This window comes from Rutidosis leptorrhynchoides, chromosome 7 (assembly GCF_046630445.1).
Source record: "Rutidosis leptorrhynchoides isolate AG116_Rl617_1_P2 chromosome 7, CSIRO_AGI_Rlap_v1, whole genome shotgun sequence".
Taxonomy (NCBI): Eukaryota; Viridiplantae; Streptophyta; class Magnoliopsida; order Asterales; family Asteraceae; genus Rutidosis; species Rutidosis leptorrhynchoides.
Genome location: NC_092339.1, coordinates 128,197,564 through 128,211,121, shown reverse-complemented (window position 1 = coordinate 128,211,121; position 13,558 = coordinate 128,197,564). Strand labels below are relative to the sequence as shown.

At 34.4% G+C, this 13,558-nt stretch overlaps 1 protein-coding gene across 1 annotated transcript in view; it reads right to left on the bottom strand.

Moving 5' to 3' along the window:
* Window positions 1-10,337, bottom strand: part of LOC139859597 (peroxidase 7-like) — a 42,881-nt gene extending 32,544 nt beyond the window's left edge. Inside the window, exons 1-4 of the mRNA XM_071848378.1 lie at window positions 10,195-10,337; window positions 9,968-10,107; window positions 9,540-9,688; window positions 4,583-4,672 (exon numbers count right to left, since the gene is read on the bottom strand). Coding sequence (XP_071704479.1) covers window positions 4,583-4,672; window positions 9,540-9,688; window positions 9,968-10,107; window positions 10,195-10,337 — 522 coding nt within the window. The remainder of the gene's footprint in view (window positions 1-4,582; window positions 4,673-9,539; window positions 9,689-9,967; window positions 10,108-10,194) is intronic.
* Window positions 10,338-13,558: the final 3,221 nt, after the last annotated feature.

Below are 13,558 nucleotides of genomic sequence, written 5' to 3'. Positions count from 1 at the left end.
TTCGGATATATTGAGTCAAAATAATTTCTTAACCCATTGCGTAAAATAGCATTTGGGTTCCCCGCAATATATGCGTCAAAGTAAACACATCGTAACTTATGGATTTCCCAATGTGATATCCCCCATCTTTCAAACGAAAGTATCTTATAAACCAAGACATTCTTGGAACGTTCTTCGAATGTCTTACAAACTGATCTCGCCTTAAATAGTTGTGCCGAGGAATTCTGACCGACTCTAGACAAGATTTCATCAATCATGTCTCCGGGTAGGTCTCTTAAAATATTGGGTTGTCTATCCATTTTGTGTTTTTAAACTGTAAAATAGACAAGAGTTAGATTCATAAAAAAATACTTATTAATACAAGCAATTTTTACATATATCATAAAGCATAAGCACACTATATTACATATATTACACCACACGAATACAACTATCTTATTCCGACTCGCTCGTTTCTTCTTCTTCGGTTTTGGTTCGTTTTACCAAGTTTCTAGGGATATATGATGTTCCCCTAATACTAGCTGTCGTTTTTCACAACGGTTTAGAAAAACCTGGTGGTTTAGAGGTTCCCGGGTCATTGTTACAACTTAAGGACTTCGGGGGTTGACGATACATATAAAGTTCATCGGGGTTGGAATTAGATTTTTCTATTTTTATGCCCTTTCCCTTATTATTTTCTTTTGCCTTTTTAAATTCAGTTGGGGTAATTTCTATAACATCATCGGAATTCTCGTCGAAATCCGATTCATCGGAGAATTGGTAATCCTCCCAATATTTTGCTTCCTTGGCGGAAACACCATTGACTATAATTAACCTTGGTCGGTTGGTTGAGGATTTTCTTTTACTTAACCGTTTTATTATTTCCCCCACCGGTTCTATTTCCTCCTCCGGTTCCTCCTCTTCCGGTTCTGATTCTTCTTCCGGTTCTGATTCTTCTTCCGGTTCCTCTTCGGGAACTTGTGAATCAGTCCAATATATATTCGACTCTTCGTTATTATTAGGTGAGTCAATGGGATTTGTGTTAGAGGTAGACATCTATCACACAATATCAAACATGTTAAGAGATTAATATATCACATAATATATACATGTTAATAATATATAGTTTCCAACAAAAATGTTAAGCAATCATTTTTAAAGAAAACACGGTCGAAGTCCAGACTCACTAATGTATCCTAACAAACTCGATAAGACACACTAATGCAAATTTTCTGGTTCTCTAAGACCAACGCTCTGATACCAACTGAAATGTCCCGTTCTTATTGATTAAAAATGTTCCATATTAATTGATTTCGTTGCGAGGTTTTGACCTCTATATGAGACGTTTTTCAAAGACTGCATTCATTTTAAAACAAACCATAACCTTTATTTCATCAATAAAGGTTTAAAAAGCTTTACGTAGATTATCAAATAATGATAATCTAAAATATCATGTTTACACACGACCATTACATAATGGTTTACAATACAAATATGTTACAACAAAATAAGTTTCTTAAATGCAGTTTTTACACAATATCATACAAGCATGGACTCCAAATCTCGTCCTTATTTAAGTATGCGACAGCGGAAGCTCTTAATAATCACCTGAGAATAAACATGCTTAAAACGTCAACAAAAATGTTGGTGAGTTATAGGTTTAACCTGTATATATCAAATCATAATAATAGACCACAAGATTTCATATTTCAATACACATCCCATACATAGAGATAAAAATCATTCATATGGTGAACACCTGGTAACCGACATTAACAAGATGCATATATAAGAATATCCCCATCATTCCGGGACACCCTTCGGATATGATATAAATTTCGAAGTACTAAAGCATCCGGTACTTTGGATGGGGTTTGTTAGGCCCAATAGATCTATCTTTAGGATTCGCGTCAATTAGGGTGTCTGTTTCCTAATTCTTAGATTACCAAACTTAATAAAAAGGGGCATATTCAATTTCGATAATTCAACCATAGAATGTAGTTTCACGTACTTGTGTCTATTTTGTAAATCATTTATAAAACCTGCATGTATTCTCATCCCAAAAATATTAGATTTTAAAAGTGGGACTATAACTCACTTTCACAGATTTTTACTTCGTCGGGAAGTAAGACTTGGCCACTGGTTGATTCACGAACCTATAACAATATATACATATATATCAAAGTATGTTCAAAATATATTTACAACACTTTTAATATATTTTGATGTTTTAAGTTTATTAAGTCAGCTGTCCTCGTTAGTAATCTACAACTAGTTGTCCACAGTTAGATGTACAGAAATAAATCGATAAATATTATCTTGAATCAATCCACGACCCAGTGTATACGTATCTCAGTATTGATCACAACTCAAACTATATATATTTTGGAATCAACCTCAACCCTGTATAGCTAACTCCAACATTCACATATAGAGTGTCTATAGTTGTTTCGAAATATATATAGATTTGTCGACATGATAGGTCGAAACATTGTATACGTGTCTATGGTATCTCAAGATTACATAATATACAATACAAGTTGTTTAAGTTATGGTTGGAATAGATTTGTTACCAATTTTCACGTAGCTAAAATGAGAAAAATTATCCAATCTTGTTTTACCCATAACTTCTTCATTTTAAATCCGTTTTGAGTGAATCAAATTGCTATGGTTTCATATTGAACTCTATTTTATGAATCTAAATAGAAAAAGTATAGGTTTATAGACGCAAAAATAAGTTACAAGTCGTTTTTGTAAAGGTAGTCATTTCAGTCGAAAGAACGACGTCTAGATGACCATTTTAGAAAACATACTTCCACTTTGAGTTTAACCATAATTTTTGGATATAGTTTCATGTTCATAATAACAATCATTTTCTCAGAATAACAACTTTTAAATCAAAGTTTATCATAGTTTTTAATTAACTAACCCAAAACAGCCCACGGTGTTACTACGACGGCGTAAATCCGGTTTTACGGTGTTTTTCGTGTTTCCAGGTTTTAAATCATTAAGTTAGCATATCATATAGATATAGAACATGTGTTTAGTTTATTTTAAAAGTCAAGTTAGAAGGATTAACTTTTGTTTGCGAACAAGTTTAGAATTAACTAAACTATGTTCTAGTGATTACAAGTTTAAACCTTCGAATAAGATAGCTTTATATGTATGAATCGAATGATGTTATGAACATCATTACTACCTTAATTTCCTTGGATAAACCTACTGGAAAATAGAAAAATGGATCTAGCTTCAACAGATCCTTGGATGGCTCGAAGTTCTTGAAGCAGAATCATGACACGAAAACAAGTTCAAGTAAGATCATCACTTGAAATAAGATTGTTATAGTTATAGAAATTGAACCAAAGTTTAAATGTGATTATTACCTTGTATTAGAATGATAACCTACTGTAAGAAACAAAGATTTCTTGAGATTGGATGATCACCTTACAAGATTGGAAGTGAGCTAGCAAACTTGAAAGTATTCTTGATTTTATGTAACTAGAACTTGTAGAATATATGAAGAACACTTAGAAATTGAAGATAGAACTTGAGAGAGATCAATTAGATGAAGAAAATTGAAGAATGAAAGTGTTTGTAGGTGTTTTTGGTCGTTGGTGTATGGATTAGATATAAAGGATATGTAATTTTGTTTTCATGTAAATAAGTCATGAATGATTACTCGTATTTTTGTAATTTTATGAGATATTTCATGCTAGTTGCCAAATGATGGTTCATACATGTGTTAGGTGACTCACATGGGCTGCTAAGAGTTGATCATTGGAGTGTATATACCAATAGTACATACATCTAAAAGCTGTGTATTGTACGAGTACGAATACGGGTGCATACGAGTAGAATTGTTGATGAAACTGAACGAGGATGTAATTGTAAGCATTTTTGTTAAGTAGAAGTATTTTGATAAGTGTATTGAAGTCTTTCAAAAGTGTATAAATACATATTAAAACACTACATGTATATACATTTTAACTGAGTCGTTAAGTCATCGTTAGTCGTTACATGTAAGTGTTGTTTTGAAACCTTTAGGTTAACGATCTTGTTAAATGTTGTTAACCCAATGTTTATAATATCAAATGAGATTTTAAATTATTATATTATCATGATATTATCATGTATGAATATCTCTTAATATGATATATATACATTAAATGTCTTTACAACGATAATCGTTACATATATGTCTCGTTTAAAAATCATTAAGTTAGTAGTCTTGTTTTTACATATGTAGTTTATTGTTAATATACTTAATGATATGTTTACTTATCATAGTATCATGTTAACTATATATATATATATCCATATATATGTCATCATATAGTTTTTACAAGTTTTAACGTTCGTGAATCACCGGTCAACTTGGGTGGTCAATTGTCTATATGAAACATATTTCAATTAATCAAGTCTTAACAAGTTTGATTGCTTAACATGTTGGAAACATTTAATCATGTAAATATCAATCTCAATTAATATATATAAACATGGAAAAGTTCAGGTCACTACACATACAGTCGCTAAGAGCATCAATGCGAGTCTCATTCGTATATGCCCTTGTCATGTGAGTGATGGTAGCCATGTAGTAGTTAACAGGATCTCTTAGGTGAGGATGTCGTGCACGACGAGCGGCAGTGGATGGTGAAACGGGAGCAGGAACGGAATTGTTGCTTGAAGCTGACATCTGCAAACAGTAAAACCACAAACCACATACAACATAGAAATAACGTAAGCAATAACTTATAATTATTCCTTATATGAAATGAAATGCATAATAATACTATAACAAAACGGGTCGGGCTGTAGACTAGACTCTAATGCTCCCTAAAGACCACGGGTTGACCACATTATGACCGCCTAGTTCCCTACAACCAGAGCTCTGATACCAACTGTGATGGCCCCGTCAATACACTTAACGGCTCCGTTACTTGGTCCCACAGCTTGATCGAACTTAAATGAATTTAATAAACAACGTTGCATTCTTTTATTTCAAAAGTTTCTCAAAAAGGAAACATACCAAAATATGTAGTTTAAACAACCCAACATATTAATAACCAAAGTTGACATTAAAACATTGTCAACAAAACCCGCAAGTTTAAATTATCCAAAAATAGAATGCAAGTTCAAAGTTTCATAAATGTTTAACAAAATCTGCCCAAATGCATGCAGACTCTTCTAACACAGTGGAAGCATCAAACAAACTCAAGTACCTGTGAAAACATGCGAGTAAACTGTCAACAAAAATGTTGAGTGAATTATAGGTTTAAATAAACGTATAAGCTTTAGACCACAAGATTTAAAATGTTAGAAAACATAAAACATTATTCCATTATCAATGAGCCACCTGGTAACCACTTAACCCTTTATTTACCCTTGCCAAACACAATAATAATATACACTGAACAAGTGTATCTTCAACTAAATACGAAGTACTAAAAATTCCGATTATAAATTGCTAGCGCGACTAGCTCGAAATGGGGTTGTCAAACCCGATAGATCAATCCTTAGGATTCGCGTTCACCATTAGAAACCAGTGATTACAGTTACCAGACTAGGGAATATTTTTGTTCAACTCATAATGAATAATTTAAATTTAATTGCCACTTGTGTCTAAACGTAAAATAAAATGCATGTAATCACATCCCAAAAATAAACTTTGAAAAGTATGTAAAAACGAGACTATAACTTACCTTAAAGTAAAAGAGGTAACCACACAAAAATGCGAACAACAAACGAAGTAAAGTGATCAGGAATGATCACAACGCCGACCTATAAATAAAGCAGGTTGATATAAATAACTAACTTAGGTCAAGTCTTAGTATGATAGCTATTGTACATGTTGCAAGTAGACATAGAACAATACTCAACATGCATCGGTTTGATCGGAACAGCGTACGGACACACACTTTCTATTTTTAGAAAGTTTTTATTTTTAGCAGGTTTTCATTTTTGGAAAGTTTCTATTTTAGGAAAGTTTCTATTTTGGTAAAGTTTCTATTTTAGGAAAGTTTTTATTTTTGAAAAGTTTCTATTTTTGAAAGTTTCCAAATTTAGAAAGTTTCCATATTTAGAAAGTTGTTATTTTTGGAAAGTTTATAAGTTAGGAAAGTTTCCTTAATTTGAAAGTCAACAAAAGTCAACTGAAATTCAAAGTTAATCGAAAGTCAACTCAAAAGTCAACCTTGGTCAAACATAGTCAACATAAATTTTTTAAAGTATAAGTTATATTAATAATATAAGTTATAATGTTATTTAAAGTCATATATGTATAATTATGTCATAACATAAGTTTAATTAACTTAAAATGAATTATTAAAGTTAACATAAGTTTAAATGATATAATTAATATAACATAAGTATTTAATTAAGTAATTAAATATCAATCATAATATAAGTATTATTAATTAATAATAAATTTTAAATCATATCATAAGTATTATTAATTAATAATGAATTATTAATCATATCATAAGTTTCTAATCATAATTATTAAATCATAAGTATTTAATAATTAAATTATAATTAAATAATAACTAAGCCTTATAATAATTAAATAATTAATTAATCCTTATTATAAGTCTTATTATGATAATCTCATAATATAAGTTTAATACTTACCATAAGTATTTTTCATTAATAATAAAAGTATTATTAATCATAAGTTTAATTAAATGTTTAATTAAATCATAATTAATTAATAAATGATATAATAAATATATATATCATAAGTCTTAAATTAAATAATTACTTTTTATATCATAAGTAATTTATTAATAATGAAATTCATTATTTATGTCATAAGTGTTATTTAATAACCATAAGTTTTAATTAAAAGTTCATCGGGTCATAACTTGAGCCCCGGGAATCAGTTTCCGGCGAGTCTTATATATCCTTGCCTAACCAACCCACCCGACACATTAGTGTGCTCAAGAACACCCCAAGAACAGCCACCAAGTCGTGACCTACAGCAATTATTCAACTTGGAGCTTTAATCCGTTCAAAAACATGTTTTAGTCATAACGGGTGATCCGTGGCTCGGATTTCGATGACCCGAACATGAAAGTTCATCTAATCATAAATCCTAACATACTAGTACACCCTAAATACTCCAAAATTAGTCACAAAGTCGGACCATACCTGTACCAATTCGTTCTTACATTTTAATTTCAATTAAATACCATTTTAATCATATCTAGAGCTCCGGGAATTGAAATAACATGAATCCGGAGGCTAAAATTAATGTCTTGATGAGAGGAACTCATATAAATAATTTAATTTCACTTTTATATCAGTTATGTTCTCAAAAAATAACAAACAAACCGCTGTCCCAAAACAATCAAACCAAAAACATATATAATCGAGCATTTCAACGCATACAATCAACATTACAATAACATATAAGCATCATACTATCATAATATCACATAAAAACAGAAAAATGAATGAAAAATTAAAAAGCTAGGGTTAGGGTTTATACCCTAATCGAGAAAAGAAAGATATGAGCGTGTAGAGATCGGAGAGATGAACGCGGTTGTGTAAACGATTAGAGGATCCAAGCTTTATTTTAGATGAAGATGATGATGATGGTGTGATGGTTGGCGACGGCCAAGGAGGGAGGAAGGAGGAGAATGAGAGCAAAAATAGAATTAGGTTTAGATTAAGTGTTTTGTGAAATGAAAAATGAAATTAGCAAAAATGAAAAGCAAGGGAGTATACTCCCTCCCTAGTTCGGCCGAATGGGTGAGTGGGGTGGGTCCCACTTGGCCCAATTTGTTAAATGACAATTTCCTTGTGGCCCGAATGCCCGAACGAAACCCGAAACGTGAAAAGACGATTACGCGATTGAAAATTCGGAGAGATAACAAATACGCGACGAAATATATACATAAACACTATATATAAATATATGACATTAAAATATCATATTTAAAATAATTTGGACTTAAAAATCCCAAAAGCTCGACCGTTGGTTTGAATACTGAAAGGATTTGCCGGATAGAAATCCGCGACACGTAGAAACGTACGATTTAAAATATGAATACAAATATTCATTTAACACATAATAATTAAAATGTTGTTACTAAAATAATAATATAGGTCATGGAAATGACGTGGCACGAATAACAATTAACGGACGTTAAATAATAAACGGTAAAAGATAACGGAAAAAGTAGGGTCGTTACACTCATATTGAGCTGTTTCTGATTGAAAATATGCCGTAAGCTCTTGTGATCCGTGAAAACAGTGAACTTAGTACCATACAAGTAATGTCTCCACATCTTCAGTGCAAAGACCACATCACCAAGTTCCAACTCGTGCGTAGTGTGATTCTGTTCATGTATTTTCAATTGTCATGATCCATATGCAATCACTTTCTTACGTCAACCAAAACTCTGTCTTGAAGGATCACAATAAATCACTAAGTCCTCGGTTCCTTCAGGTAAAGACAAAATCGGTGCAGTAGTTAACTTCTCTTTTAACAACTGAAATGCAGACTCATGCATCTCTGTCCATTCATACTTCTTAACTTTGTGAGTCAATGTTGTTAACGGTCGGGCAATAGTAGAAAATCCCTCAATGAATCTTCTATAATAACCGCCGAGACCTAAGAATTGTCGTATCTGTGTTGGCGACTTAGGCATCTCCCATTTCTTAACTATTTCTATCTTCGCAGGATCAACTTGAAAACCATTGACACCTACGATATGACCCAAAAATTGCACTTCTTTCAGCCAAAAGTCACACTTCAAAAATTTTGCATACAACTGCTCCTTCCTGAGCATCTCTAGTAGCAAACGGAGATGTTGCTCATGTTCTTCCTCGTTCTTGGAATATACCAGGATATCGTCAATAAACACAATAACAAACTTGTCCAGATATGTCTTACACACACGGTTCATGAGATCCATGAACACAGCTGGTGCGTTCGTCAATCCAAACGGCATTACTGTGAATTCATGATGTCCATAGCGTGTTCTAAATGCTGTCTTCGGTATATCTGTCTCTTTTACTCTCATCTGATGGTAACCTGACCTTAGCTCAATCTTAGAGTAACATGTTGATCCTTGCAGCTGATCAAACAAATCATTAATTCTCGGTAACGGGTATCTATTCTTGATAGTCAACTTATTCAGTTCCCTATAGTCGATACAGAGTCTCATAAATCCATCCTTGTTCTTCACAAAAAGTACTGAAGCTCCCCAGGGCGAAGAACTCGGTCGAATGAATCCTTTATCTAACAGCTCTTGTAATTGATTAGACAGCTCTTGTAATTTTGGTGGTGCAAGTCTATACGGTGCGCGCGCTACTGGTGCTGCTCCAGGTATTAAATCAATCTGGAACACTACATCTCTATGCGGAGGTAATCCGGGTAACTCATCTGAAAAAACATCGGGAAATTCTCTAACAATCGGCACATCTTCGAGTTTCTTGCCTTCAGATTCAGTTTTGCTCACGTGAACCAGCATAGCAAGACAACCCTTTCTTATATGTTTCTGCTCCTTCAAACAGTTAATGAAGTGTAACGGTGTATTGCTTCACTTTCCATACACCATTAAAGGTTCATCTTCGGTAACAGGTATACGAATATCTTTCTGACGACAAACAATGTCGGCTCTATTCTCAGCTAACCAGTCCATTCCAACCACGAGGTGGAAACGTCCTAGCTTAATTGGTATCACATCTATTCTAAACGTCGTTCCTGTCAAAATCAAAGTACAATCACGATAGACCTTATCAGCTCTCATTAGATTACCATTCCCTAGTTCTATAGAGTACAAGTTTTCTAATGACAATATGATATTCTTAAGATTATGGCAAAAATCTCTAGATACAAAGCTTCTATCAGCTCCAGAATCGAAAAGTACATAAACATGATGATTATCGAGAAGAAACGTACCCGTGACTAGCTTGGGATCATCACGAGCTTCATTGGAGTTGATGTTGAAAGCTCTTCCTTTAGCAGGTTCAGCACTCTTACTTGCAGTCAGAAAATCCTTCCTAAAGTGACCAGCTGTTCCGCACCCATAACACATATTCGAACTAGCTTTACATTCTGCAACCAAGTGTCCATTCTTCTTACACTTATCACACCTCTTTAGGCAATCTCCCGGATGATACCTATTGCATTTAGCACACAACGGCCATCTTCCCTTATAGCCAGAACTGGTATTTGGAGTAGCAGTGTTGCTCTTGGCAGTATCTTACTTCTTAAAGGGCTTCTGGTTGTAGTTCTTCCCAGAGTTATTGTTGTTACTATTCCACTTTCTCTTGTTGTCATAAGTCTTAGTCTCAGTTGTCGCAGGAGTCTTTCCTCGCTGTTCAACTTGATTTATCAACTCATTAGCCATTTCAACGGCCTCTTGAATAGTCCTTGGCTTCTATGTAGTCACACCGCTCTGGATATTATCAGTCAATCCTTTTACATACAAAGTGATCTTTCGACGTTCGGGAGTAACCATATTCGGGCACATATGAGCAAGTTCGAAGAATCTCCTATTGCAGCTGGCTAAGTCAGTAGCAACTAGCTTCAGGTTTTAGAGTTCCCGCTCCATCTTAACAATCTCAGTATAAGGACAATACTCCTCAATCATCCTTTGTTTCAAATCCTCCTATGAAGTTTCAAAAGCCTGATCTATACCTACAGACTTTGCATACGTGTTCCACTATGTTAAAGCGCCATCGGACAGCTTACAGGATGCAAACTTTGTCCTATCCGCATCTCTACAACCGCTGATACGGAAAACAGACTCAAGCTTCTTAAACCAACGAGTCAGACTGACTGGGCCTTCAGTACCAGTGAATGTACGCTGCTCGCAGCTCGTGAAAGCCTTATATGTGCACCCTCCTTGGTTAGTGTTGGTGTTGACAGTATTGGTTTGCTAATCTTCGGTAGTGTTGGTCTGGTTCCTTTGGTTGATGTTGGTTCCATTTCGGAGTTCAGCTACAACCTCGGTTAATCCTTCATTGATCCATCGTCGGACATCAGCTTGGGTAACACTCTTGGGCGGCATTATCTTTCTGGTCAAGATAACACACTCGGTTAGCGTCGATGAAATCGGTATGTAAAAATATACTAGCAACGGGGAATGATACATAGTAGGTAATATTAAATCATAAAGATTCTAGTAGTGCTAATAGTAAGTATTAGTGGTGCATAGTGCTTAGTAGTAACGATAATGTGGAAAGTGTACAGTAGTGGTGTTAACATTAAGTAGCAATAACAGTAGTAATAATAAACAATTCATCATAGTAACCAAACATTTAAGTAGCAACATTCATAAACAAAATCCATACATAACCCAAGAAAGTAACATTTCTATCATGTCATAAGTAGAAACCATAAAGCAAACCACATCTAACGGTACATGTACGAGTATCAAGTAATAAGCAGTAATAATAAAATAGTTTCTAATAACGTGGAACATGTCCAAATGAGCGATCTCTATTTTCGTTTTTGCAGCTCCATCAACAAGTACTCAACCATCTTCTCCAAGTTTTCGACTCGTAACGTGAGGTCATTGGCGTTGTTGTCATTAGCAGCAGTGGATGTACTAGGTTTAGAAGTGGAAGTAGAAGCGTCATAGGGATGAAAATGAAGACACATCTTAAGTGATTGGTTGTCATAGCAAAAACTCTTACAAAATGGGTTGTTGCCTCGAGCAGGTCCTTTAGGTATCTTACGGTGGCCTCTCGGTCCGTAGGGGTTAACAAAGTCGGGATCAACAAAAGGTGACTGGGAACGAGTAGGTGAATCGGGTAAATCAGGTTCAGATTCGGATTCGGGTTCCGGGTCCTCCTCGGGATCCTCCTCCGGTTCCTCTTCTTCTGACTCTTCTTCCAGTTCAGATTTCATCTATGGTTCAGATTCAGTTTCGTCCATAAACTTAAGTATGGTGTTTCCTTGCGCTAGCACGGTCTCCTCAGATTCTGGGTCGAAGTCGGTAAGAATGATAGGATTGGAAGAAGTCATATAGCACTCAAGAAAAACACAAGGTTAGTTCACTTAGTAATCATATCATTCAATTATAGGAGTCAAGTAAAGTAACAAGTAGTATAACTAGGGTTCATGTAACTTAACAAGTCTAGGGTTACAGTTCAGACTCATATATGTCCTAACGTTCGACACTCTAATGTAGCCTAGTCCTAGGTAACCCGTCTGCTCTGATACCAAATGTAATACCCCGTCATAATCCACTAACGGTGTATTAACTCCGGTCCCACAGTTTAGCGGTCACGCCCTCTATATGAGATGTTTTCGAAAAGTATTCACATTAATTATCAAAACAAAGTCATTTATTAGAGAATTGCATCTGAAAAGTATTTGACATAAACGACCGACGTAAGTAATTCAAAACATAACGATAAGTAAATAGTTTAAATGCGAATATTTGTTCTTGAATAAAGATGATAAAATATGCTGGACATCATCCAGTTCTAGCAGCAGACAAGCATGACAACTTCTGTATAGCGAAAGCACTACCTCTATGGACCTGAGATAAAACATGCAAAATGTCAACGAAAACGTTGAGTGAAATCTACAGGTTTAGTAAAGCATTTCGTAAGTTAGGCCACAAGATTTCTGAAAAACATCATAAAAATTATACATAAGCATGAGCACTTGATTATAAAACTTTAACCCTGCGGATAGCTAAAGCGCTACGCGTCTTCCTTTTACCCTTTCTAAGCATACACCGATCAAGTGTACAAGTAACAACAGAATAAGAACCTGTTATGTTTAGGCGAGGTTTGTCAAACCTAACGGTACCGTCCCTATAAGTCGAGCTTACGTAAAGTAATTAATATAATCAAGCTAAGGGATTTTTGATCTGAACTCATATGTATATTCGTTTAAGTTACTCGTGGCTAATATGTAAAACATTTGAAATAACATGTTATCTCATCCCAAAAATGTTAAAGAAAATGGGTCTGTAGACTCACCTTAGCAAACGCACTGAAAATCTCTTAGTAAAATCGTACGGTAGTCGAACAATCTCGACTGAACAATGCAACCTAGTCAAATAGGTCATCTTAAGTATACATATAGGTCACACTATGTCAACCCATAGTGTACGCAAAGTTCTAGTGCTCAGAATGACTCAACAAGCAAGTAAAAATCAACTAGTTCAAGTAAGTCAACCAAAGTCAAACCAAAAGTCAACTCAGTCAAAGTGTTCAACTAAAGTCAAACATCTCAGTAGGTCATGCAATCATGGTCAACATGTCAAACCTAGGTCAAATAACACTTTACAGCTCATAGTTAAGCAAATTGCATATTCGCAGTTTAACATACGTCTTTAAAATACGTACACCGTAGAAAGATACAACTACAACTCATAGCACATAGTTCATGAAATCATTGAAAACTCCAGATCACAACTAGACTCAAAATCAATTCCAAAAAGTCCAGTCAAAGCCTCATATGATATATACAAGTTGGGTTTCAGAAAAGTTCTATTTACGGTTTACCAAATCAGTTTCAGTACGCGCGTCAGTTTTTTAAACATTTCTCAAAAAATTTAGAAAATAGATTTTGACGAACGGCCAATTGGAGATTACTCCAGACATCTCA